Source organism: Oryzias latipes, chromosome 6 (genome assembly GCF_002234675.1).
Source record: "Oryzias latipes chromosome 6, ASM223467v1".
In the NCBI taxonomy this organism is placed as follows: Eukaryota; Metazoa; Chordata; class Actinopteri; order Beloniformes; family Adrianichthyidae; genus Oryzias; species Oryzias latipes.
In genome coordinates, this window is record NC_019864.2 from 15,090,087 (window position 1) to 15,116,536 (window position 26,450).

Consider the following 26,450-nt stretch of genomic DNA (forward strand, 5'->3'; position numbering starts at 1 on the left):
AAAAAAACATCCAATGATTGTATTGCATATCATACCAAGCATAAATATGAACAAAAATGGCGTTCGTTTTTTTGTGCTTCTTTAAAAGTGAGTGTGAAAAAACAAAACTCAATGTGGTTAACCTGCCATTGTTAAATCTAAACTTAAATACAGACACTTAAATTAAAAGAAATACTCCCATTTACCATAAAATAATGTCACAATTTGACATTTTGTGATTTATTTTAAAACCACATTTTGAATATTGCTGCTTGTCTGAAGCCCAGATTGGGCCTCACCAATAAAAATTCCAATGAAAATAAAAACAATATTGTAGATATTTAGCATTTTTGCTCAGTTGTCACTGAAGAAAAAAACAGTCTCTCTATAACAGTCATTTTTATTGATGAAGGTTTTCTTCCCCAGATTACAAACATGATTTTAGTACCAACTGTACACCCACAAAATGTGTTTACAACCAAATGTAGACAGTAAAAACCCTACACAGTTGCATGTTAATTCAATTCCAAAAAAACATTTGTACTTGTTAGCAGACTAATGGTAACAATAAATACAGCTGCAAATTTATACCAGTATAAAAAAGGTCGTGAATTTAGGACTTGTATTTCATCAGGATCAATGGAGTGAAGCATTCACATTCCTGCTATAGCAAAATATTTGACAATTAATGCTTTTCCACCAACAGGCACATTTTTTACTTAAATTTTCAACTATTAGATAATGTAAATCAACAATAACTTTTGATTACTCATACTTAGAAGAGTAAAGCAAACCACTGTGCTTTCTCAGCTTGCATATAATATTGTAAACTTGATGTCCAGTCTATGAATTGATCAGAAAAAGTGGGAATCCAGTTTAGTAGAGGATTTCAAATTCTTTGCCCCTCTGGAGTTTTGGCAAAATATGCTAATTTTAATACAGCACTTGAAGCCAAATTGTTTTGAAAATGCCTTAGCTTAGTGAATTATTGTGCATAATGAAAACAGTACAACTTGTCATTTAATGAGATGTCCAAAAGAGCCCAAATATCCAGTCTTTTGCACAGGTGTCAAAATAACAGATTACTGCTGAATCTGTCCATCATAAGATGAATTTCTGTAACCTTTAAGGAAATGAAACGTTTAAAGTTAAGATTGGTACTAAGGTGCTTTATTTCATCCCCAGATGAAGCAGTTTCCTGTATGGGCCTGGTCCGCCCCAAAAGCCCCTGAGCGAAAAGAGAAAGTAGCAAAACATTTATGCAGAAAGAATCAAGTGGTTTCAGCTTTGAAACATTGTCAGTTTGTCATACCGGAGAAGGCCGTGCCAGTAGAGGTGAGGCATCACATCAGCTTTCATGAAATACATTAACCGTCTCTCTTTGGCTTGATTGAAGGGGAATGTTTCCAGCGGCTGGCCGTTGTAGTCAAACTCAGCCAGAACAACCGTGTTGTAGCTTGTGACCAATGGGCAAGATGTGTAACCATCATACTATGGAAAAAAAATATATATATATATATTTGTTTGTTTGTTTTTGAGAATTTCCAACACTTTTCCAAATTACAAGCAATATTACAATATCAAAAAGTAACTAACTTTTTTATCTGGCTTCTCGTTTTTCATTACTTTGTTGATTGTTCTGTTCAAAATTGCAGATTGTGCAGCTAAAAGAGAAAACAAAGAGTTATTTCGTAAAAGAAGAACTTTTCACAAGAGTCAACCCAAAACACACACAGTTCAGCCTTTTTAAGAATATGCATGTTACACCGCAGTTGCAATTTATTCCAGCATTTACTTAGAATTTTCAAACAACAATTAACCCCCACTTTGTTTCTATTATTAGTTTCAGGGTTAAACTAATATCTGGAAAAAGTGCATAGAAGGGAGACAAGAATCATGATGCAATCTGTAGAAACTAGATGCAAAAATAATAAAAGCAAATGTTCATAGGAATAAACCATATTGTGCTCTGATCCAATTCTCACCAAGCGCTTGCAATTCTGCTGCAATTTTCTGTTTGTTTTAGCAATTCATTTTTGAACGAAACAAGTATTCACGATCCAAACCCTCCCCCTCCTTGAAAAGACCTTAGCATCTGAATTATGTCAAATTTTAATTAAAAAACACAAGGGAGCTTCACACAATTCCATCCAGTAAATGCAATACATTTTAAGTAAAACATTTTTATATAAAAAAAAAAAGTGATTTCGTTTTTTTAATAAGTCAATTTGTGTTGAGCTTTGTAAAATAGTTATTCTTCAGCTGCTATTATCACAGCACTTATAAAGATATGTCACATTTTTTAACTAAACGGGTGATAAAGTTGAAAACTAATTCGATTTGTGACTTCAAACAAAGTTTTTGAATCATTTACAGGTAAATCCAGTCAAACACTGATTCTCTCAAAGTGCCGTGCTGCAGAGATGATGCTGGGGAGACGTTCACAGCAGTTTCATTGCATTTCCTGCATCGCTGCAATGTACCAGACTTCATTCACAAAGACAAGTCATAGCACATGTTTGGGTTGTTTACTCTACCCCCATGTAACTAAAGTGAAACTAAAAAGACACCGGTATCCAAGGGCATCCAAGTCCACAAAGACACGGGGATGGAACTTATAAGAGTGGAACAATTTTGAAGAAAAGCTCCACATCTCTTCATTTTCTCAAGATAGAATACTTCTCCTTCACAAGCTCCACATTTGCATAAAACAAAACATTTCTAGTTATGCCTGACAGTCTGCCATCTAGCTGAATGCATGCAAAGGCACAGCACCACAGGGGGAACGAATCTTGCCCATTCACGTGTTCACCTGTGAAAAATACCTGTTGATTACCCTGACTGACTCAGACTACTGAAGTACTCATAGTATTACTGGTTTAGGAATCTGACTGTTACTACAAACTACAAATTACTCAATATCAGCAGCCAGATGCTGTAGTTAGGGTTTCTGTAACTTGTTCTGAAAAAAAGAGCACTTAATCGTGACCTTGTGAATATAGGATCTTAAAAGTTCCTAAATCCAGATCCGTTTCACAACAGCCATCAGCCAGGAAGTGGACTTCACATATGACAGTAGAACAGGATGACTAACAAACCAACATCCTCTCCGTTTGTTTTGAAACCACAGTCAAAATTCAATATCACAATAGGTAGAGATGAAAAAACACATCTTGTCAGTAACTGTGAGTAACATCTCCACAGCATCATTTCCACTTGGGTGAGGTTTGTATTTTGTTAGTGTTTATGGATTGAGCAGAAAGCTGTAAATACACTAACCAACTGCTGCCCCAGTCTTGGCTGTAGGCAGGCTGGTACAGTCACCAATTCCAAACACGTTTGGATACTTGTTATGTTGAAGAGTGTCTTTGTTGACGTCCAACCAGCCGGCCTCGTCAGCCAGCGGACTGCCTTTCACCACAGAATGGGGTCCCATAGGTGGCGTAACATGAAGCATTTCATACTGACGAGGAAAAAAAAACAACACACCAACTTTTAAGGAACAAATCTTGACACGGCAAGAACTTAACAATCAAATCCACATTTCACCGAAAGTGTCAGTTACCTCAAAGACTGTTGTTTCACCAGGTTTGTCCAGATTTTCAAACACAGCTTCTTGCTTGTCTGCTCGGACCTCAATCAGGTTGTGTCGAAGGTTCACTTGTAGGTCACGAGTTTTCACAATGTCCCACAGAGTCTCCGCGTACTTCTTGATCCCAAATAGCACCGGGAGGGACGTGTTGTATATTACTTTGGCCTTGTCCCTTTTCCCTGTCTTAAAAAGGATCATAAACAAATGACTAAAGAAACAACAACATTTACTTTGCCATAATGAATTCTAGATGACAATCACAAAATACCTTTCTTAAATAGGCATCTGCTAAGTACATGATCTTTTGTGGAGCTCCAGCGCATTTCACTGGAGTGTTGGGGAAAGTAAAAATGGCGTTTCCCTCCTTGAAGTCTTGCAAAGCCTTCCATGTCTTCTCAACAGTCTCGATGGAATAGTTTGAGCCAATCTTTGGATGCTCAAACCCCTCTGGCAGCCCTTTAATCTATATATTAGAATGAATGCACATTTTGCTATAGAAATATCTCTGTTGCAGGAATGATATTAAAAAACAAAATAAGACTTCACCTTTTCATAATGGAGTTGTAACCCAAGAGCCACAATCAAGTACTCATAGGAAATCTGTAAAGTGAGAATGAACAGGTATTATGTATTTTGGTTTAGTTTAACTTTAGCCATGTGTGAACCCAACCCAACAGAACATACCTCATTTCCATCCTCCGTGCGAACAGTGTTTGTTTGCGGATTTATTTCCTGCACCTTAGATTTCACCCATTTCACTCCAGATGGGATAATGCTGGCAGTGGAACGACCTGATGAGGCTACGGTTTTTGCCCCAGCACCAACTAGAGTCCATATGGGCTGATAGTAGTGCATCTGGAGGGAAAAATGAACTATTGCTGTTCTGCAGAAACTATGTCCTAGAAAACGACAGTTTTTTTTCCCCGTTTCTAAAAGTGGCATAACTGCTCAAAAGATGATGGGAGTGGGACTACAAAACACATCTGCAATCAAAACAAAACCATAAACGATGACAAAGCGATTCATACCTCAGCAGGCTCCACAACAGCAACATTATCTGCCCCGACTACCCTCTTCATGCGTGCACTCATTGCAATGCCACCAGTTCCTCCTCCCAGGACCAACATCTTGTAATGTTGCTTGGCAGAGACTCGGCTGCTGGTGTGAAGATGAGCGATAACTGCCCCTGTGGGGTGGCACCGCCTCAGTCGATAAAGGGTAGCCATTTTTAGTCTAATTCTGCAAAGAAAGACATTTGTGGTGAGCAGAAATACAGTAGAGCAGAGTGAGGTTCAGGAGCCTAAAACCAGTACCCATAATGCACTTCCTGTTGTTGTTTTAGTTCCATAAGAAGTGGCAGATGGTTTTACCTCTGAGTGGATAAACACTGCGTGATAGGCGTTTTGATCCATTTTACTAGACATTTACCTAGCTATTAAACTAAAGAAGAACAAAAAAAAACGTCATAACATTCAACAACAGCTATGTTCACACATTTTTTGGAAGTGAATTCTTACACTTTATACCATTTAGTAAAGCCCTGTTTCAGTGCCTTGAATACAAACAACATAAGGTTAACAAGCAACGCTATACAAAAGGATAATTTTATCAGGGCAGTCAGTGAAACTTTATCCAAGTTGATACACAGTTGTTGTTTGCTGCAGACTGCGTAAGAAGAAATAATCATGGCCTGGCTGAACTAGGCTCGCGCCTGACTCCCTAACCGTTACACCTGAAACGATTTAGCCGCATTACAGTTACCTGGCGAATGTTGCGTTATCCGACTGTTGTCAAGCTAATAATTCCCAACGCCACCACTCATGACTTCCACGCCACGCAGGGAGAAACCTGCAATGTAATGCAGAAAAGCGCAGCATGTATATAGACTCGCAGCTCCCGCCCTCCTGAAGAGCGACAGAGTAGAGAACCAATGAGATTTAAGCTCCAAAAATTGTTTTCGTCACGCCTTTCCGGCCTGAACTGCACACAATGTCCACGGCGCATTGTTTAGTTTCATTCTCAGACAGGGATTTCAAAATTTAGACCAATAAACTGCAGGTGTCATATATCTATGTGCGTCTGTGAGGAAATGGGGCGTTGCGTTATGTCGTCACCACGCGTAGCGATTGCTTACAGCGGCATAACTTTGGACGTGCCTGAACAGAACCCATCGTCTCTGTGAAGGACACTGGGAACACACCCCTCACACCGGAACTTACAGGATCAACCAGGAGTTGTCGCTTCAGCGTTTAGTTCTCTGGAGGTTAAGAATTCTGACTTTAAACTCAGAATTCTAAGAAAAAAAGTCAGAATTGTCTATGCCCTTATGTTTCTTTCTCCACGACCCTAATCCTCTTCCGTATGAGTTTTAAAAGCACTTCAGTAAATTACTGAATTCTAGAATGTAGTATCTCAAGTAGAGAAAGGTATGCCACATAGTTTTGCCATATATAAATAGTGGAAAATGTGAAAAAAAAAATCATTATTATAAGACATTATTATTATTTTAAACAATATCCTTTAAATTTGTAGGTGTGCTTTTTATTTGTTGCTAATTTAGAGAACGTACTTAGGCTACAATAGATGGAAGCCCATGTGATGTTGTTACACATGCAGTAAAACTTTGTTTTGTCACCATGACTCAGCTAAACTCTTTAAATGCAACGGTTGGACTGGTTCAGGTTTTTGTTTTGTTTTTTGCTAGTTGACTACCTGTATAAACATAAACCTAGATCTCTATGATTCATTTTAGCCCCTACATGCAATGTGTTTCATTCTTGCTATTGAACAGTTGTCTTCACTCTGATTCTGCAGCCATTGGTGGCCACATCTAATGTGTAGTCTGTAATGACAGCATCAAGTGGATTAGTACCCCCTGCAGTCCGTGCTTTGTCCTCTGCACACGTGTTGATGCTCTTTACTGTACAAAAACACTCATTTGTGACTGTTTTACTGCAGAATGACATGCAACACATTTACATAGATGCATGAGATACCTGCATGGCTTCTTCGCTCTTCAATCTCTTGAAACATCACAGGAAGTAATTCAGAATTGAAAAGCATTTAAAAGTCTTTTCTAATTGTCGTTAGTTTGACTATTTTGTAATGCTTGCACGAAACAAAAACATAAGACAAGTGTTGGCATAAACTGACTGACTGAGAGTTGATTTAAGTAGTTTTTTTTTTCAAGTAGAACCTAAATCTTTTTTTATATATACAATTTCCATCTCCATCAATCAAAGTTTTTTTTTCTTAAATACTGCTTGTGTGCCACCAAAAAAAATCAATTTATAGCTTAAAAGCACTTTGTCTCAGTTGCACAGACAAAAGTTTGTATATGCTGTGTCATGATTCAACAGCTTCTTTTCTGCTTCTTCAGTTTGTACATTCCTCTCTCCGTGGTGTTTGTGTCACTGATACCCTCTCGGGAATTCATTAGTGGATGTGAAGAAGATTTAAATAGATATTGCTCTTAGCATAGCATAGTGACTGGATGGCTCAGTTGGCTGCGTGTAGGATTGGCGCATAGGAAGCAACAGTTCATTTCCCAGGGAACACGATTGGTTTCATTCAGTGTGGGTCCTTGGGCAAGACCCTTCCAACTACTGCCTGACCATGTATTCACAAGGGGGTCCGAGTCTCAGTTTCCCTGTGCCGGTCCCCAACCCAGATTAGATAAAGAGTTGTGTCAGGAAGGGCATCTGGCGTAAAAACCTCTGCCAAACCACCTGTGTGAATCAGTAAAAGCTGATTCCCTTTGGCGACCCTTGGAGATATTTGCCGAAAGGTGAACCTTTCGGCAAATATTGCTGTTTAGCTGTTTGCGTAACATGAATTCAATAAAACAAAGGACAGTTTTGGCTGAAGCTTGCTGAAAAGGCTACATGACACACCTGGTTTGTCTGTTTGACTTGACACAGTTTAACAAGGGCTTTTGTTGTCACTCCAACACAATTATGAATCTTGTGATCACCAGTAAAATGTATAATATAGATATAATTGGTGTCTTCAGATCATTGCTGACCCTTTTTAACCCTTGTGCTATCCTATGACCCCACCTTAACATTGACGTGTTCTCCCTACCATGACAAAGGTGGATAAAGTGAAGAGGATTTCATGTGATCCATGGACACCAGTGAAGATCACAAATCATTGAAGAAAAAAGGTTCAGCGCACTGTCTTGTGGGGTCTAGATAACCCAACTCCCAATGTTAAAGTTCCCAGGCACAAGGGTTAAAGTGTAAGGTGTCTTTCAATCATCCTGTGAACTTTAAAAATACCTTAACACCATGAGATTTTTGATTGTAAAGCTTATCTGTTCCTGATAAACTGCAATTCATTCTGACTGGACTGCATGAAGTGCTGTTTTAAATAGTGCTGATCCTTGTCCTTCCTTCTGCTCACCTTAAAAAAGGAGTTTACAATATGCAGTCCAGGATCAGCTTACCAAGTTTTCACTCACAACAGCACACAAGCATTTCAAATATAAAGTAGGGCAAAATATAGCATCAGGCTATGAGAACTCTGAACACTGTATTTACTGATGGTATTTTATTATGTTGTGTATACAACATATGTGTTTTTTTTTGTAGTGCTTCACCAACCTATAGTACAAAAAAAAAGTTTTTGAGTTTTTTTAAGATGTTAATCATTTATCATAGAATGTTCCAGTTTAAGGATTTATGAAAATGATGTATGCAAAATAAGTAAAAATAGGCCTTAATTTGTTCCTACATAAATAAAGGTTAAAAACATCCTTTGAACAACAAAGCAGGTGGGTGGTAAAGTAATATCTAATGCCAAGTAGTAGTTTGATTGCAGGACAATGTTTTGCATGGAGCAATATGTCTTTTAGGGGTTGTTCCTCAAAATTTGTGCTGAGACCCTTGAACATGAAACCTTCTTTTATACTGTAATTCTTTTATAAATCAGTGTTCTTCTGGACTCCTTTAATAAACATTGTCTGCAGTTCTTTCTGAACATACAGCTCAATGTATTGAACTTATAGGATATCACAATATATATGTTATGACACATCACAAATCCTTACAATCAGGGCTACGGTGGTATAGATAACGACTGACACCTAATCTGCTTAAATGAGTAAAAAAACATTAAATTATAAATACATTTAAAAGCAAAAAATGAATAATTTTATATATGAATGCAACAAACAGAATATTTGTATTTATTTGTATTTATACAATGTTTTCTTTTGTTTTTGTTTGTGAAAATAAATGTTTCATTTATCTCAATGTATTTACAGTAATTAGTAATTTCTTTTTATAACATTCATTCATGTTGTATGTACCAAAATAGACCAGATGGGGGCGCTTCAATCCCAAAAATGTAAAAAATCAAATGGGGGTGGGTGGGAAGAGCAAATAATTGGAACTCATAACACGGTGAACTTCATGTCACGCACTTTATTTCAAGCTTTAAACCAATTCTAAGCAACGGTATTTCTTACAACGCAATAACATTTTCTATGATGGAATAAAGTTTAAAGGAATAGTTTTTCCCCCCAGATATTTTAATCGACTAAATTATTTCAGAACATTGTGACAGTGACAGTACAGCTTGATTTGTATTATATGGGAGATTTCTGCCCGTTTCACTCTGCCACGCGCAGGGAGAGCAAGGATGCAGCAGTCACGCACGCTCACGCACCTCCACCTTCCTCCCCCTGGTGGCTGTGCTCCCGCATCACCGGCTCCCGTTGTGACTCTCTTTCGGTGAGGGATGCTGCAGTTCTCCTGCTGGTGCCTCATCCTCACATCCGCCTGATTTCTTGCTGCATCTCTCCTCACTGCCTTAACCACCACCACCACCACCATCCTCATCCTCCTCCTCCCATCCATCCACTGCGGGGTTCCTCTGCTCAGCACCTCTCTCTGTTGACTCCGTCCTCATTAGCTGGCTCAGGAGGTGGACACGAAATCTGCGGGAATGCGGTGCCTGGAATGACTGATCGTCACAGACTGGCTGTATTCATGGAGACAACACAAGACTGCGTCCGTGACAAACTTCAGCGAGGTAACCAAGGGGTGAACTGGCGCACAAAGCTGCAATATTGTATTGCATTAGAGATACGCAAAATAATACTAATTTAAAAGAAAACTTAAAGAAGGAAGTTTTTATCAGTACATGATGAAAACTAGTTTTGTTTTCAGAGACATTGAGCAGGAGTGTCGTTGGCTTCGTCCTACCTGTCCGATCGTATAGTCTATGGGATTACTTACTACTGCTGTCACCAACTGTCTTTTTACGTCGCTTGTCTGGACACAACCCTTTGCAATACTAATAGTTATGGTTCATCCTGTTTGTAGTCACATTAGGGTTCTGTATCTCTCAGGGAAACCTTGGCGAGGTCCCAGGAAAAGATGGCATTCTGGAATAGAAAACCTCACATTGGTATGTTTTCATTCAGTATTTATCTTTAAAAAATGTAAAAGGATGAGATTAAATGAGGGGTTAAAACCCTTAGTAGTCACCACCCTTATTACATTGTCTTTCTATACAATTTGTTGCTGTTTTTGTGGCAATATAGTACAGCTCCAGCTTCTTTTAAAGAGTCAGGCCCAGAAATATTTGGACAGTGACACAATCTTAATGATTTGGCCTCTGTAGGCCACTACATTGGATTTGAAATAAATAACTACAAAATAACTGCAGTGCAGGCTTTAAGGTTTAATTCAAGGGGTTGAACACAAATATATGATAAAACATGTAAGAATGATAGCTGTTTATGTGCAATTGCTCCTCATTTCAGGGGCTCAAAAGTAATTGGACAAAAGACATAACTCTAAGTGAAATGTAACTTGTCAATATTTTACTGAGAATTCTGTGCAGGCAGTGACTGCCTGGAGTCTGAAACACATGGGCATCAATGCTGGGTTTCCTCCTTTTTGCTTTTTCATGCCATAACTGTAACTGTCTTCGGTTGTTTTTTTGTTTGTGGGTCTTTCTACCTTAAGTTTTGTCTTGGTCAAGTGAAATGCATGCTCAACTGGGTTCAACTCTGGTGGTTGACTCGGCCATTGAAGAATATTGTTTGCTTCCAAAAAATCCTTGCATTATTTTTTGGATCATTGTCTATCTATACTGTGAAGCGCTGTCTAATCAACTTTGCAGCATTTGTCTTGATCTGAGCAAAACGTATGTCTCTATACACTTCAGAATTCATTCGGCTACTGTCTTTTGTCACATCATCAATGAACACACAAGTGCCACTGGACGCCATGCATGCTCATGCCATCACGCTACCTCCAGTATGTTTTACAAAAGATACAGTGTGCTTTGGATCATGAGCGGTTCCAGTTCTTCTCCAAACTTTCCTCTTTCCATCATTCTGGTACAGGTTGATCTTAGTCTCATCTTTCCAAAGAATGTTGTTCCAGAACCCAGCTGGCTTCTTCATGTGGTGATTGGCAAATTCAATTCTGACCTTTATGTTGATCAATGGTTTACACCTTGTGAGAAATCCTTTTATTCAGTCTTGTGAAGTCTTCTCTTTGTGGGGGAATTAGAAATTGATATACCTATTTCCTCATGAGTGTGCTTCACTTCAGTGGATGTTGTGGAGGAATTTTTCTTTATCATCAGAAGGATGCTGCGATCATCCAGCACTGTCGTCTTTCATGGAGGTCCAGGCCATTATGAGCTCCTATGCTCACTAGTACAGTCTTTCTTTCTCAGTATGTACCAAACTGTTGACTTGGCCACTTCCAACATTTATGCTCTCTTTCTGAAAGAGTTGTTCTTTTTTCTCAGCCCCAGAATGGTCTGTTTCATCTCCAGTGAGAGCTCCTTTGACTGCATGTTATGTGTTCTCAGCATCAACTTCTGAATGCAAATGCCATCCCTGGTATCAACTCCAGACATTTTAACTGTTTAATTGATGACAGGTTAATGATTAAAATTTAGTTACAAATTTAGAACAAACTCCATTTGGGCAGGAGTTGATATCCTCATAAAAAATATATGTTTTCTTCAATTGTTGTAGGCTAGGAGGCATCTCAAAATTTCTGGTAGAGGGTGAATTTTTAGATCCTCAAACTTGCATGCCTTCTCTAAATTGATCCTGACGAGGAGAAAAAAAAAAATATATATATATATATATTAGTGCTTCTAAATTGTACAAAACTGTTCATAAGCACTATGAAATACTAAGTTTAAGCAAACTGAAGGCTGTAAATAGCTTCACATTTAGTTAATAATTTAGTGTTGATGTTCTGAGCTCATGAGATCATTGTCCTGTTGTCCGTTGGTGCGAGTGCTATGCATAATTTAGCAACAGTTTAACTTTGTTGGAGGTGTTGAAAAACATCCACACATCCATGGTTTTTGCTCAGAACCTGCTGTTTCTGGGGTAGAATTGATCGCTTTAGCGGTGGTGCATGTTCTGTGAATGAGATTACTAAACTAAACAAGACCAGGCATAAAGACAGTTTTTTTTTTAAAGTCCAAACTTGTGCAACAGGGACATATGGAGGCAACCTGAACCCAGGTTTTGAAACTAAATTGCTGAATGCAGTTTTACAAGTATATATATATATATATATATATATATATATATATATATATATATATATATATATATATATATATATATATATATATATATATATATATATATGTTATGTAAAACCATTGAAATACTTCAAACGTTTATTTATTCTAGTTTTAATGTTTTGGCCCACAAATAGTAGTATATTAAAATATGTCTTCAGGCTGATAAAAAAAAGTGTTTTCAGTAAAGATGTCAAGCTTTTGAAAACCTGTGTGGTTTTTTGTTATCTTTGAAATTCTAAAAATATTAATTAAGAAGGTGAATGTGTCTATAAGTGATTGCATATATTCTGGCAGGTGTTAGATAGCTTTCATGTTTACCAGGTGAGTTAATGAAATTTACTATTTCTTTTCCCCCAACACGTACAAAATCATGCCACAAACTACATAACCTAAACTATTTGTTATTTTGGTTATATTAGCTTGTCAAACACATATTTTGTATTTCCCATTAGTTTAAAAAACTATTTTGTATTTTTTATATTTTTTAAGCAATGTTATCAACATCAAAATCTCGGATAAAACTTAACATTTAGATTTTGCAATGTTATATCAGCACAAAGCAGTTAGGCTGTTGATAGTAAATTATGATTATGATCAGATTCTTAGATGCAAAAATGTCGGCCAGGATGCTTAATGAGTCCGGAAAACCTTAACGATATTAAAATGATGTAACACGGGGAATGTTTTTTACCCAAATTATGTAATGTTGCCATTTTTTGTCCACCTTTTTGTCTACTTATAAAGATTTAAGCGTATTATTTACGTCTTCATGTTTCTGAAATGTTCATTATTTGTAGAGAAAGAACGCAGAGTGAAAGCCAATTCACGGGAGTACAACGACAAGTTTCTTTATGCTGTGAGTAGATTTCATTTGCTTGATTCACATCTGAAGTCAGAAGGATTTAACTTATATTTAGCATGTTTCCTTCTTCAGGACAACCGCATCAAAACCTCAAAGTACAACATCTTTACCTTCCTACCTGTTAACCTGTTCGAGCAGTTCCAGAGGGTGGCAAATGCCTACTTTGTAGTACTGCTGATACTGCAGGTACAAAGATTTACTAAACAAACAAACAATTAAAAAATAAAATGGCTGAGTTGGCTTTTTAGGTGAAAGGACTCATACAGACTGCTTTCACAGCTAATTCCAGAAATCTCCTCTCTGTCTTGGTTCACCACCATTGTGCCTTTGGTTATGGTGCTGGTCATCACGGCTGTGAAGGACGCCACTGATGACTATGTCAGTCCCACTTTTGACATTTTTTAAGTTCTCGTCCTATAATTGACTTTTGTAAAACTTTCGTTCCTTTTCTTAAATTTCAGTTTAGACATAAAAGCGACCAGCAGGTCAACAACCGCAAGTCTCAGGTTCTCATCAGAGGGAGGTATTTACCTCCTTTCCATTTACATCCCACTGATCCTCCATCTGTCATCAACTGAAAATTAAATGTTCTTGTTTGTCTGTGAAGTTTACAGAAGGAGAAATGGATGAATGTTCGAGTGGGGGACATTATCAAACTAGAGAACAATCAGTTTGTAGCTGTGAGTACATTTGAACGTGTTGTGGTCAGACATGCCGACAAGAATCTGCTACTTCTGATAATGTTTGTGCTCTTGTTTTTTGTTCAATTCTTTCTAATCCGATTTAAAGCCATAATGAAAATAGAACTAGGTGGAAAGCCATAAAGGTTTCCTGTGGGAAAAGCAGGCTGCTGAGTGCGCTTGAAGGCTCAATAATGCAGATCAGTTCTTTGCTCCGTTTCCCTGCTGAACGTTTTGTACTGGATTTGTGCACAGGCAGACATCCTTCTTCTCTGCAGCAGTGAGCCCTATGGTCTGTGCTACATTGAAACTGCAGAGCTTGATGGGTGAGCACCGAAGAAACACGAAATAGAAGTCAACAAGTCATCCATATGAGCAGAGAAACACAATGTTCCCGTTTATCTGCTACATTTCCTCCGGAACAGAGAGACGAATCTGAAAGCCAGACAAGCTTTGAGCGTCACCTCAGATTTGGGAGATGTTTCAAAACTCCTCAACTTTGACGGTAAGAAAGAAAAAAATTATATATATATATGAAAAAAAATTACGATTTAAAAGATGGGCTGAAAAGAGGATTATTTATTGTATTTAAGATTCAATTCTGATATATTAGTCTTGCTGGGAGTCTGATTCTTGTCCTTGGGTCTCAGGAAAAGTCATCTGTGAGCCACCAAACAACAAGCTGGACAAATTTACAGGAACACTAAACTGGAGAGGCAATAAATATTCTCTTGATAATGGAAAAATGCTGCTGCGGGGCTGCATCCTCAGAAATACTGAATGGTGCTTTGGAATGGTCATCTTTGCTGGTATTTTATTTCTATCATCATCAATTTTTTTAAAATTAATGATTTTCATTGTCTTCACTCTTTACACAGTTCAGATTCTTTAAATGCTTTTTTTCTTCCAGCCTTTAAAATTGACGTTTTTTTTCTTTAAATAATTATAAATATGTTTTCCTTCCTTTGACAGGATTGCAAACCAAACTAATGCAGAACTGTGGGAAAACTAAATTTAAAAGGACTACTATAGATAAACTCATGAACACTTTAGTTTTGTGGGTAAGTGCTTCTTGCGTCTAAACTTTAACCAACATCAAATCTAAAGATTTCCTCCAATTCCAACACATATCCATTCAAAAATCATATGTTTCTGTTTTCTCAAATACAGTTATAGCCACACACATATGGAAGATGTTTTAATAGGCGTGTTTTTTTATATAATCTATTCATACTTTTATAAATCAGTTTTGCTATGTTTCAGATTTTTGCTTTTCTCATATGCATGGGGGTTATTTTGGCAACTGGGAACACAATTTGGGAGACCTGGATCGGCAGAGGATTTGAGATGTTTTTACCATGGACTAAGTTTCAGATCAGCACAGTTTTTTCTGGCTTCCTCACCTTCTGGTCCTACATCATCATCCTCAACACCGTTGTGCCGATCTCATTGTATGTCAGGTAAAGAGGCTGTTTTTTAAGTAAATTATCAAGTTTTTCAAAGCAAAATTCGACCAATTTTTTAAAACTAGGGAGTTTTTTTTCTTCCTCAGTGTGGAAGTTCTGCGGCTTGGTCACAGTTTCTTCATAAACTGGGACGTTAAGATGCACAACCGTCAGACAAACACTGCAGCTGTAGCTCGCACCACCACCCTGAATGAGGAGCTTGGTCAGGTCGAGTTCATCTTCTCTGACAAGACCGGCACGCTCACTCAGAACATCATGGTCTTCAGCAAGTGCTCCATCAATGGAACAATTTACGGTATTAACTGACTCTCTATTCATTTGTATTTTGGTTTACATTTATGAAGAGATTTTACTTTACATTTATTTCACGAACAGTGCAGGTTAAACCTACAGTCAAAGGGAAATGAGCTCAAAAATGAAATATTTTAATTAAATGAATATATTTGGCCAAACATTTTGACTTTAAAAACATCCACATTGACCCTGAGAATAAAATTAATTACAAAAGTACAGAACATTTCTTAGGTAACAGAATAAAAGTGAAAAAAATCTAACTTATTTGTAACATTTTCTTCTCCTAGGTGATGTCTATGATGAATTTGGTCACAGGATGGAAATCACTGAGGTAAGTAGTTCATAAGTACGTATTCTTTAGCACAAGAACAATGCCTTTAAACATAGGTGCCTCTTGTCTCCCTAGAAAACAGCCTGTGTGGACTTTTCCTATAATCTCCTCTCGGATGGTGCATTTAAGTTCTACGATAACACCCTGGTCGAAGCAGTGAAACAGAAAGATCCTGCAGTGCAGGAGTTTTTCAGACTGCTGGCTTTGTGCCACACTGTCATGTCAGAGGAGAGTGAAGGTAATCTGTGGCTAAGTTCATGTAACGGCACGTACAATTTACAGCGGCACTGAAAAGTACCATCAGTTTTCCTGGTTTTTACTCCATTTGTTATAGGAAAGCTGGTGTACCAAGCCCAGTCACCAGACGAGGCAGCGTTAGTCACTGCTGCAAGGAATTTTGGTTTTGCTTTTTGGGCTCGAACCCCAGAAAGTATCACTGTATGCGAGATGGGACAAGTTGTCACCTACCAGCTGCTGGCCATACTGGACTTCAACAACACGCGCAAGAGGATGAGTGTCATTGGTTAGATTTTCTCTCAAAATTGCAAAGCTATAAACTAAACTACAATGTTTAAAATGCACTGTAAACTAAATGTTTAATTATACAAGCAGTACATTGTCTTTTTTTTCCAAAGTTAAACCTTAAGTAAAGATAACATTTAACGTGTTGCTCTACTTTGTTTTGTTCAGTAAGAGATGCACAGGGAAGACTTAGATTATACTGCAAAGGAGCTGACACGATTATCTTTGATCTTCTGGATCCGTCCAGCACAGACCTCATGCACACTACATCCGAACAACTCAATGTGGGTCTCCTCTGCTTAATTAGCATTACATGTTTTCTCTTCTTTGGGGTTGTTTTTCTTGTTGTGTCCAATTCTAGATGTGTATTAGTGTCGTCCATCAGATGATACCTGCTGACTTTAATGCTCAAAAACACATTGCTCAATCTAAATGATTTAGTTTCAACTCTTAGAAAAATGTGAAAGGAATAATAAAAAAAATAATTATTTCTCGATCATTACTTGCTCTTTGCTCTAGCTTAGCATACATTTTAAAAACCTTTTTTGATTTCTAAAATATGTTTGTTCAGACTAACTGAAGAGTTAAGCATGAAATTGCCCAATGCTGTTTTTTTTACGCCTATTAATCGATTTTTCTCAAAAATTGTTTTCAAAGGAATTTGCAGGAGAAGGGCTTCGAACTCTAGCTCTGGCCTACAAAGATCTCGATGAGGAATACTGTGATGTTTGGATGAAGAAGTTTCTATTTGTCAGTGCCGTGCTTGAGAACCGTGAAGATCAGCTTGCTGCTCTCTACGAGGAGATCGAACGGGGCATGAAGGTAAAACTGACCTCCTTCTGTTAACATTTTTAAAGCGACTGATCCCATTTGAACTGTAGACTGACCGCTGACATCTTTGAAGCTTCTAGGAGCAACAGCTATTGAGGACAAACTTCAGGAGGGAGTGCCAGAAACAATTTCCAAATTGAATCTGGCTAATATTAAAATTTGGGTTTTAACAGGAGACAAACAAGGTGGGTTTTTTATATTGAAGAAATCAGAATTTTGCTTCTAACTTGACATTATTTTTTTTATTATCACCTATAGTGAGCTGAACAGATTTAAACTGTAATTTTCAGAAACAGCAGTGAACATCGGCTACTCCTGCAACATGCTGCGAGATGACATGACTGATGTGTTTGTTGTCTCCGGCCACACACTTACGGAAGTGCAGCAGCAACTCAGGTGACCATCTGCTGATATTCTTGCACTAAATATTTCAGAAAAAGGGAAAGAAAGCTGATACTTTTGAGCAACATGACTCAAATGTAGGGCTGCACAGTGGAACAGTGCTTAACAGAAGACCCTGGTTCAAATCCCAGCAGGGGCCCCACTATGTGGAGACTGCTTGCTCTCCATGTGCATGTGAGGGATTCTGCAGGCACTCCAGGTTCCTCCTACAGTCCAAGAACATGATTTAACAGTTATTTGGTTTCCAGAAGTTGTCCCTATAGGCATGAGGTTGTGACCTGTTCAGGGGGTAACCTGCCATTGCCCAACAGGAGCTGGGTTGGGTCATGCAGCCCATGACCCTGAAAGAGATTTAGCAGGTTCTGAGGATGAATTGAGTTAGAGGCTGTTATGGTTACTGTATAGTTACAGGTACTGTCAAAAAAAAAAGTACATTTTATCTGCTTTAAATTTTCCCCCAGGGAGGCTAAAGAGCGCATCCTCAGTTTGAGTCGAGTCAGTGACGCAAGAAATGATGAGGAGAACGACATGTTTGCAGATGATTCAGTGTTTGAAGAAGCCATCATAACAGAGTATGCCTTAGTCATCAACGGACACAGTTTGGTAAGAAAACTATCTTTTTTTAACCCTTGTGCTGTCCTAGGCACTTTAACGTTGGGAGTTGGGTCATCTAGACCCACTAGACAGTGCTCTGAACCTTTTTCTTCAATGATTTGTGATCTTCACTGGTGTCCATGGATTACAGGAAATCTTTCCACCTTTATCCACCGTTGTCGTGGTAGGGAGAACACGTCAATGTAAGGGTGGGGTCATCTAAGATAGCACAAGGGTTACATGTTTATTTAGCCTTTTTTTTGTTTTTTGTCCAAGATGACTGTAGCCCTTGCTGTGCTGCTTGTTTACCTGCTGCTGACTTAACACAGTTTAATTAGCAGGAACCTGCTGTGCTCCTCTGGGTCATCAGCTCTACCTCAAGTTTTCATTAACATTCACTTTGTCCTCTCTTGCCACGCCTTTGGCAGTGTGCCTGATCTGCTGCTCACTGTGGATGCTGCTCCATGATGCCTCTGCAGGGGTGATGCAAAGTGATGGCATGTTTAAAAAATGTGATGTATGTTTGCCCTGCAGGCTCACGCTCTGGAGCCCCAGCTGGAAATCGTGTTTCTGGACCTGGCCTGTTTGTGTAAAACTGTCATCTGCTGTCGGGTCACTCCGATGCAGAAAGCTCAGGTGGTGGAGCTGGTGAGGAAGCACAAGAGGGCCGTCACTCTGGCTGTGGGAGACGGAGCAAACGACGTCAGCATGATCAAGAGTAAGAAGGACCAGCATTAAGCCTAATTTGTTTGTCTTATATTGTTTTTGAAGTCCTACCAACATATTTTCCTTGTAAAAGGATCCATCATTTCATGCCTCTGGTTTGAAACAAATCTGTTCAAATCTGACAAGAAAGAATAAGCTTCTGCTTGATTCCTTTTAAATTTTTGGATGACTTAATGCATCAAAAGGTCAGCAGTGGCTCAGGCGGTTGAGCAGGTTGTCCAATGATCGAAGGGTCGGCGGGTCGATCCCCGCTCCCCCCAGCCAACTGTCGTTGTGTCCTTGGGCAAGACACTTCACCCTCCTTGCCTCCAGTGTGGCTCCACTGGCCTGTAAATGTGTATGAATCATCCCGGTGATGGTCAGAGGGGCCGGAGGCGCGAACTGGCAGCCACGCCTCTGTCAGTCTGCCCCAGGGCAGCTGTGGCTACAACCATAGCTTACCATCACCAAGTATGAATGAGGAGTGAATGAATAATGGACACACTGTAAGTGCTTTGAATGTCTGGAAAAGCACAAAAGATAAATCTAATCCATTATTATTAAAAGCTTTATTGTTGCAAATAAAAAATCTGATTATGAGTGCAGGAGGTGAAGAAGAGAATAATTCTAGTAATTATTCATAAAATTTAGCAAAAACGGGTGTGTTCTTGTTGCTGCCATCCTTAGAGTAAAAGTGTAATTTTTTTATTTAACCGAAATTGTCCATAAGCTGAGTCTCAGTGGCTGAATATTTACCACCTGGGTAAAACCCTTACAGAGTAAACACTGGATCATGTGAAATATAAAACAGTATTTGTTTTTAAAAGATTTTCATGTAATCGCCCTTTCACTGGTATTTTATAAACTCTATTTTTCTAAATAAAGAAGGAAATAAAATTCAACTACAGTGAGCCTAAAGCTGTACGGCATCTGTGCTGCTACTTTGGTTTTGGAAAATAAATGTTCCCCCTAAAAATAAAGGGATTTTTCTATCTGAAAAAATTAAAACTAACAATAATTTTATTTGTTTTCAATAACATATCAGGAACCTGAAGCTGGAAAAAAGTCAAATTTCTCTTTAAACATGATTTTTGAACTCACAGAATGGCATAATTTTGTTTCTAATAGTTCTATAGCATTCGTTATATTCATCTTTTGATTAACAAATATTTTTGCTGCATTTCATAGTTCAATGTCCTTCAAACTTGACCAGATCCTTATTGCGTGCTCCTCTTCTCAGCTTCTCATATCGGTGTTGGCATCAGTGGTCAGGAGGGAATGCAGGCTGTTCTGGCCTCTGACTACTCATTTGCTCAGTTTCGGTATCTGCAGAGGCTCCTGCTGGTACACGGACGCTGGTCCTATTTCCGTATGTCCAATTTTTTAAGTTACTTTTTCTACAAAAACTTTGCCTTTACCCTGGTTCACTTCTGGTACGGCTTCTTCTGTGGTTTTTCAGCACAGGTGGGTGAATTCAAATCTATCCGTTTCAAAGCAATGTACAATTTTGGAAAACGGAATCGTTCATACATTTTTTGCTTTCACAGACTGTGTATGACCAGTGGTTCATAACCCTCTTCAACATTGTCTACACTTCTTTGCCAGTGCTAGCGATGGGACTTTTTGATCAGGTGAGGCCCTGATAAAAACAATAATAGTATAATAATAATAATAATAATAATAATATTATGGTTTATAATCAAGACATAAGTGTAAAATATCATGCCTTTAAAGCTTCACGCATTTTTATGAAATAAAAAAATCAAATCACTCAGCTAAATCATGCAATTACGTCACTAATAACTTCCCAAAATTGTGAAATGAAAAAAATAAATGACCAACAGAATGATTCTAAATGTTTCTGAGAGCCTAAATCCACAGTAAGACAATATACTTCGTGTATTTTTTGGTTATTTTCACTACTAAAATCAAAGCTGCATACAGTGTGGATGTGTTCCTCCACTCACCATCTAATGTGCCACTTGAGCCCAGTGTTTTCGTAAAATGCCTATTATTACTGCAATGTTTCCTCGCTTTTGTCCCTGCAGGATGTTAACGACCAGAACAGCCTTCGCCATCCGAGTTTGTACAAATCCGGGCAGAACAATCTTTTCTTCAACAAGCGGCAGTTTTTCCTGTGCACCGTGCACGGCATGACCACATCATTCCTGCTTTTCTTTATTCCCTACGGAGCATTCTCTGTTATGGTGAAAGAAGACGGGTCCCACTCCTCAGACCAGCAAACGTTTTCCATCACCATAGCAACATCTTTGGTCATTGTTGTGAGTGTTCAGGTGAGCCTCAGAACTTAGCGAGTCCAAACTGAGGCAGTTATAAAATCTCATACTAAAGTGTGATGCTTTTAACTTTCTAGATTGGACTGGACACGCATTACTGGACTGCAGTCAACCATCTGTTCGTATGGGGAAGTTTGGCAATGTACTTTGCAATATTGTTTGCCATGCAAAGTGATGGATTGTTTGGTGTTTTTTCAAATATCTTTTCATTTGTTGGTGAGTTTGGCTCAATGCAATGCCTGTAAGACAAAGGAAATCCAGTTGTGAATAAATGTTATTCTGTGTCTCTTCAGGAGCGGCTCGTAACTGTCTTTCAGAGAAGAGCGTGTGGCTAGTCATTCTGCTCACCACTGCAGTGTGTATTGTGCCTGATTTATTTGTTAGATCCATACGAGCCAGCCTCTTCCCAACTCAAACAGACAAGGTACACAAAGTTCAAAATCCTTGACTCCAAGCAGAAAACTGCTCATGCATTTTTAAAATTTATAATCCACCTTTTAAATTATTTTCATCATCTAATCCAAGGATGTGTATCTGATGGGATTTTTCTTTAAAATTCCTCATTGTTTCCACAGGTGCGTCAACTCCAGCAGTCATGTAAGAGTCAGAGACCAGAGGAGCAGAACCTGAGGCGAGCACGCAGGACAAGCTCTCGCCGCTCCGCCTACGCCTTCTCCCACCAGGAGGGCTTTGGAGAGCTCATCACCTCCGGCAAAAACATGAGGACAAGCAGAGTCTCCTCCACATGCTCCTATGAAAGAACAGCGCCGAGCTCCAAGTGGATCGAAAATGTGATCAAGAGAACAAACGCAGTCTCATGCATCTCCTTTGGAAGCCCAAACAAGCAGCACCAGAGTCTAAAGCAACCGGACAGACTTAACTGTTGATGAGGGACACTTTACAGAAATCCATGTGAGTGGACCCCCAGTGTAAGCACAAGCTACCAGTGTCCTTCATTGGGGTTAGCCCATGCTCAAATTAAAAACACAAACATACCTCTTTTTTTATACCAAGTAATTTAAAATAGTGTCATTGATCTGTTTATTAGTATAGAGGAAAGAAGATCAATTAAAAGAAAATAAAAATGATGAACACATTGGAAATACGCCTGTTACATTAGACATTAGTTGTTAAAGTATGAAAAATTGGTAATCTCTGTTAAAATATAAAATGTGTTTCTCTCTCACCATTAATCAGATGCAATTTCTTTTTACAGGAAAAAGGCTCTAAATCATCAGCTCTGATCACAAGTTATTAAAAGTGGAAATCAATGAGTTTTAACTTTCTAGTTAAGTTTTCAAGAAATATATAAAATATAAATGTATTTATTAAATTAAAGGACATTTTTTGGAATGAACCTGTTGAACAAAAGCACAATCTGTCTAAAAAAACTGGAATACTAATGCCACATCTTCCTTGTGAGGTTCAATCTGTTGTTTTTGTTGAAGACAACTGTGTGTGTTACTTGATTTTTGATCAATGTTCACCTGAATGTATTCAAAAACATAAGGACGCATTGTAATATCTAAAAATATGAATTGCAAACAATACAAACAAAGACAAGATGTTCAGTTGCAGAAAACCAAGAAATGTCGTGGAACAGATTAAAGATTGTTTTTTTTAATAAAGTGATCATGTCAAAACGCATTAAAAATGACTGTTTTTGTTTTTCTCCAGCACTTCAGGGATAGGTAGCATATATTGAAGCTGTAAAATGAAAAATATCTGAGCTTTGAGTTATTCAGATAGCAAAGATTTAGAGTGTGGAACCTGCAAAGAGGCAGTATGAGGTATAAAAACATCTGAAATAAGGTTGTTTTGATGATAAATATGTGCAGCTATGTGCATACTTTTTATGTATACTATTTTATTTTAAAATGCCAAGAAAATATTTGACTTTTCAGTACCTTTGTTAAGTAAGAAGTTGATTCAGTTGTATATTTATTATAAAACATGAACTATAAATCAAGAAGAGTATTCTGAAGAAACACTTGAGAAATATTTCAGCCCTTATATTCCACCTTTAAGAGTTCAATTGAAACCCCAACAACCATCCGTGCATGTAAAGGATGGTCAGAAGTCCCTTATTTCCCATAGCTGTTTCTGCATTTTTGAAAAGAAAAAAAAAATGATTGCAACAAAAGTTTTAGTCCTCCAGGAAAAGTGCAGCTCCTCCAGCCGGCTTTGAAACAAACAAACTTTGTTTTTCCATAGCCGCCCTGCGGGGGTCGGGGGTGTAGTATGCATCTCTGACAGCTTTTAGGAAAGACTCCATCTTCTTACTGGGAACCATGGAGACGGCACAGCCTCCCCATCCGGCTCCTGTCAACCGGGATCCAACGGCCCCCGACTTTCTGTGTTCAGATAAAACAGCAAAGATCATTTTAGAGATTGAATACTACAAAGTCAGCCCATTAATCTTTTTCTTGAATATCAGGATGGGCTGCAGGAATAAAGGAGAACCCATTAAAATGCTATTTATCTCACTGAAGGAAAGCAAGCGTTTAATAGGTTACAATCAATACAAATCAATCAGTGTTTAAAAAAATCTAAAGGGAGTTCTTTTTTTTCCCCACATTCTCCTCTTATTTCACATCTTGCTGACATTTACTAAGTTGGGCTAAAAAAAAAATGCTGGAGTTTGACTTGTGGTTTTGAAGGAAAAAAATCCAAACTGTCCAGAAGGTGGCAGTAAAGGAAAACTCCAGCAACCTATCATGTTGATCGACCAAATCACAGTCAAGAGACTTCGGTGATTACAAGGTAAAAACTGAGAAAGTTAGTTAACAGATATTCTGGAGCAATTTTAACAACACTTCAAATGGATTTGTCACAGTAAAGTCATTCCCTGAGGCCTTTTTTACTGTAGTGTAATAATCTTAAAAACTCAGACAGCTTTGTGGGGCAATTTGTAAAACAGTTTGATAAATCATAAGAAAGTATCTTTCAGAAAAGAAAACCTACAGAGCAGCGAAATAATTTCTGATAAATCTCTAAAATGGTCAAATGTGACCTGCAGGACTTACAGACAGATGTCCACCAGTTGGTCCAGTTCAGGACAGCTGCATTCATAGAGGTCTCTGCAGCTCACATGGCTCTGGTTCATCAGATCCCCCAGGAGACGTATGGCGTCGACCGGTTCAGAGTCACAGACGCTCTTGAAGCTCATCACCCGAGCAGCTTCACCGTACACATGTTTGCTCCGCTGGTAAAGCTTAAAGTGCGTTTCTAGGAGACAAGACGTAAGATGCAAATGTCATCTTTAGTGCACATGCAAAAATGATGTTCATGGAGTTTAAATAATATAAACTCACTTTTAACTTGACTATTAAGCTAAAGAAAAACACTTAAACTCCTATTCAGAGTTGAGATTTAAAGAAAATCTTGACCAAATAACTGAGTTAATTTGCAGATGTGAGCTGTTACACACCCTGCTGGGTGTTGGCACTCAGCACTTCTGTTGAGAACTTCTCCGAGGTGATGCTCAGGAGCTTGCAGATCTCCTCCCGAGTGTACGGTTCAGGATGAAACACCTCCTCCACCATGGCCAGCATCTCCTCCAGAGAGGCATTCAGTTCAGTCTGAACCTGAGACAGCTTGGACACTTTGCTTGGGTCCAGACCACGATGATGCGCCAGCATCTGCATCCACACAAACAACACAGGTTCAAAACCAGTCGAATGAAGCTGGAGATTTTAAAAAAGACCAAAAATTAACTTTAGCATGCAGCTTCAAACTCCACCTTTGTGGCAATCCGGCACTCCACCACACGGATGTTGTAGTGAGAGGAGGCGGCTTTGTTCATCTCCTTGCAACAGTTGGAAATCACAAATACAGCTCCCTCTGGAAGCTTCACATCAGTGGCCCGCAGAGGGTGAAACTCTATCAGCTTTGCCTGACAATAGATGCAAAAATTAATGCACACTTTTGTTTAAGGGTTACCTTTTAAGGAAAAAAGACTGATGGAAAACAGGTACACACAGTGCCTTTTTCTGCCAGAAAAGAAATGGACTGGTCCATGCCTCCCCCCTCTGTACCGATGTAGCGCTCACATTTGGCACATATCTCAGCAAGAGCCACCTGGAGGAATAAATGCACATAAACAGAGGGCTTCGAAGTATCTTCGTATTTATCCTCTTAGTAAGGATTTTACCTTGGAAAGGGATTTCTGATTGGCTTCCATAGTTAACAGACCAGCACAACAAACCAAAGCACTTGAGCTCGATAGACCGGAACTGGGAGGAATAGATCCATCTACCACACAGGACATCCCAGCCAAACGAGGGATCCCAAACTTCTCCTGCAGGAAAAAAAACACTCACAGCAACAAAAACTGTACAAATATTTATTTTCATTCCAGGTCAATTATTTCAGACATTACATAACAAACACATCATACCTGGATACCTTTAACTCCACAGAGAAAATAATAATACCACTTTGGGTCGTCTTTGTTTATGGCGATGTCCTCTGAGCATGACACTTTATAATCTCTGCAGATGACCAAAAACACGTTTGTAATGCAAGAAATCCTAACAATCAACCATTTAGGAAGAATTAAAATGATATCTGGTCTCTTACTTATATTGAGGATTTATGTTTGCCAGTTGGATCATTCCAGAGTTGTTTACAGACACAGCTGCAAGGATGTTCTGCTCAATGGCCATCGGCAGTACAGAATAACCGCAGTAATCAATGTGTTCCCCTGGTAAATGTATTACAAGAAAATAAAGAAAGAAAAGTGTCCCAGTGAGATCAAATGACTTGTATTAATGAAAAAAACATCAATTTATTTAGTTATGATGATAACACAGAAAAATGGAGCATTTAGTTTACCTATTAGATTAACTCTTCCAGGTGCACACGTGTAGAATAGTGGGGATTCTCCATACTTGGCTTCAAATGCATTTTTCAGGTTTTTCAACCTGCAGATGACACTATATTCAAGTAAATAAGAGCCACACGGTTGCCTCTTTCCCTCAACTGTCCTCATTTGTCATCTCACCTTTGATTTGTAGCAATCGATGTCTTTATCTTGGGTGGGTTTGAGGCCATTTTTCACCTGATTTGGAATAATCTGGGTGTTTACGTGGTCCCACGACGTTAAATTGGGGAAGTGGTGAGCAGCCTGTGTCCTGTCAGCTGACTAAAATCCTGGATCTGAAACCGCTGAACTCCAGTCAGCTAAAAGCGAAAACTCTTACTCAGGAAAGCGTGATTATCACGGGAAAGACTGATGCTGGAACAGGATTCAACGCTAAACGCGGAAGTCGGGGGCGGAGCTAACGTGTTTTTGTCCCAACTGAGCCACCGTACACAGA

General features: G+C 38.7%; 3 protein-coding genes across 7 annotated transcripts; 1 reads left to right on the top strand and 2 right to left on the bottom strand.

The window, feature by feature from the left end:
- Window positions 1–361: 361 nt before the first annotated feature.
- On the bottom strand, window positions 362–5,480 carry sqor (sulfide quinone oxidoreductase). The gene is made up of 10 exons (XM_004069566.4): window positions 5,333–5,480; window positions 4,600–4,810; window positions 4,256–4,426; window positions 4,118–4,171; window positions 3,840–4,034; window positions 3,545–3,754; window positions 3,259–3,442; window positions 1,576–1,643; window positions 1,292–1,470; window positions 362–1,207 (listed from the first exon to the last, which is right to left on the bottom strand). Exons 2-10 carry the CDS (start codon window positions 4,795–4,797, stop codon window positions 1,150–1,152), a joined length of 1,317 nt encoding a protein of 438 aa, XP_004069614.1. The 5' UTR covers window positions 4,798–4,810; window positions 5,333–5,480; the 3' UTR covers window positions 362–1,149.
- A 3,517-nt stretch (window positions 5,481–8,997) lies between these two features.
- LOC101159740 (phospholipid-transporting ATPase ID) lies at window positions 8,998–22,783 on the top strand. 4 transcript variants are annotated; one of them, XM_011475998.3, is made up of 29 exons: window positions 8,998–9,607; window positions 9,927–9,985; window positions 12,943–13,001; window positions 13,080–13,193; window positions 13,287–13,385; window positions 13,469–13,530; window positions 13,615–13,687; window positions 13,943–14,013; window positions 14,113–14,192; window positions 14,338–14,496; window positions 14,660–14,748; window positions 14,951–15,147; window positions 15,240–15,448; window positions 15,735–15,778; window positions 15,854–16,016; window positions 16,113–16,301; window positions 16,469–16,584; window positions 16,958–17,122; window positions 17,205–17,316; window positions 17,422–17,527; window positions 17,995–18,136; window positions 18,662–18,845; window positions 20,073–20,296; window positions 20,380–20,463; window positions 20,881–21,126; window positions 21,207–21,345; window positions 21,423–21,553; window positions 21,705–22,041; window positions 22,346–22,783. In XM_011475998.3, exons 2-28 carry the CDS (start codon window positions 9,955–9,957, stop codon window positions 22,014–22,016), a joined length of 3,600 nt encoding a protein of 1,199 aa, XP_011474300.1. In that variant the 5' UTR covers window positions 8,998–9,607; window positions 9,927–9,954; the 3' UTR covers window positions 22,017–22,041; window positions 22,346–22,783. The 4 variants fall into 4 exon arrangements, with proteins under 4 accessions (XP_011474300.1, XP_020559603.1, XP_020559605.1 ...); XM_020703944.2 differs by lacking the exon at window positions 22,346–22,783 and having other exon boundaries at window positions 8,998–9,306; window positions 9,488–9,607; window positions 21,705–22,042; XM_020703946.2 differs by lacking the exon at window positions 22,346–22,783 and having other exon boundaries at window positions 14,951–15,138; window positions 21,705–22,042.
- galk2 (galactokinase 2) lies at window positions 22,734–26,419 on the bottom strand. Of its 2 annotated transcripts, none has more exons than XM_011475997.3 (10): window positions 26,135–26,419; window positions 25,966–26,066; window positions 25,711–25,834; window positions 25,529–25,622; window positions 25,283–25,429; window positions 25,111–25,209; window positions 24,872–25,024; window positions 24,560–24,770; window positions 24,156–24,357; window positions 22,734–23,483 (listed from the first exon to the last, which is right to left on the bottom strand). In XM_011475997.3, the coding sequence occupies exons 1-10, from the start codon at window positions 26,182–26,184 to the stop codon at window positions 23,276–23,278; spliced, it is 1,389 nt and encodes a 462-aa protein (XP_011474299.1). In that variant the 5' UTR covers window positions 26,185–26,419; the 3' UTR covers window positions 22,734–23,275. The 2 variants fall into 2 exon arrangements, with proteins under 2 accessions (XP_011474299.1, XP_004069615.1); XM_004069567.4 differs by having other exon boundaries at window positions 25,966–26,054; window positions 26,135–26,418.
- Between the last annotated feature and the right edge of the window lie 31 nt (window positions 26,420–26,450).

What these genes read in the sequence shown, in the direction of transcription:
- sqor (XM_004069566.4), bottom strand. Translation starts at nt 4,797, where the DNA reads ATGGCTACCCTTTATCGACTGAGGCGGTGCCACCCCACAGGGGCAGTT. An exon ending in CTGTTGTGGAGCCTGCTGAG is followed by an intron (nt 4,427 to 4,599) that starts GTATGAATCGCT and finishes TTTTCCCTCCAG; the next exon opens with ATGCACTACTATCAGCCCAT. An exon ending in GTGAAACAACAGTCTTTGAG is followed by an intron (nt 3,443 to 3,544) that starts GTAACTGACACT and finishes TTTCCTCGTCAG; the next exon opens with TATGAAATGCTTCATGTTAC.
- LOC101159740 (XM_011475998.3), top strand. Translation starts at nt 9,955, where the DNA reads ATGGCATTCTGGAATAGAAAACCTCACATTG. An exon ending in TCATCAACGGACACAGTTTG is followed by an intron (nt 18,137 to 18,661) that starts GTAAGAAAACTA and finishes TTTGCCCTGCAG; the next exon opens with GCTCACGCTCTGGAGCCCCA. An exon ending in CGATGGGACTTTTTGATCAG is followed by an intron (nt 20,464 to 20,880) that starts GTGAGGCCCTGA and finishes TTGTCCCTGCAG; the next exon opens with GATGTTAACGACCAGAACAG.
- galk2 (XM_011475997.3), bottom strand. Translation starts at nt 26,184, where the DNA reads ATGGCCTCAAACCCACCCAAGATAAAGACATCGATTGCTACAAATCAA. An exon ending in GTGGAGTTAAAGGTATCCAG is followed by an intron (nt 25,430 to 25,528) that starts GTATGATGTGTT and finishes TTTTTCCTGCAG; the next exon opens with GAGAAGTTTGGGATCCCTCG. An exon ending in CAACTGGTGGACATCTGTCT is followed by an intron (nt 23,484 to 24,155) that starts GTAAGTCCTGCA and finishes ATCTGAACACAG; the next exon opens with AAAGTCGGGGGCCGTTGGAT.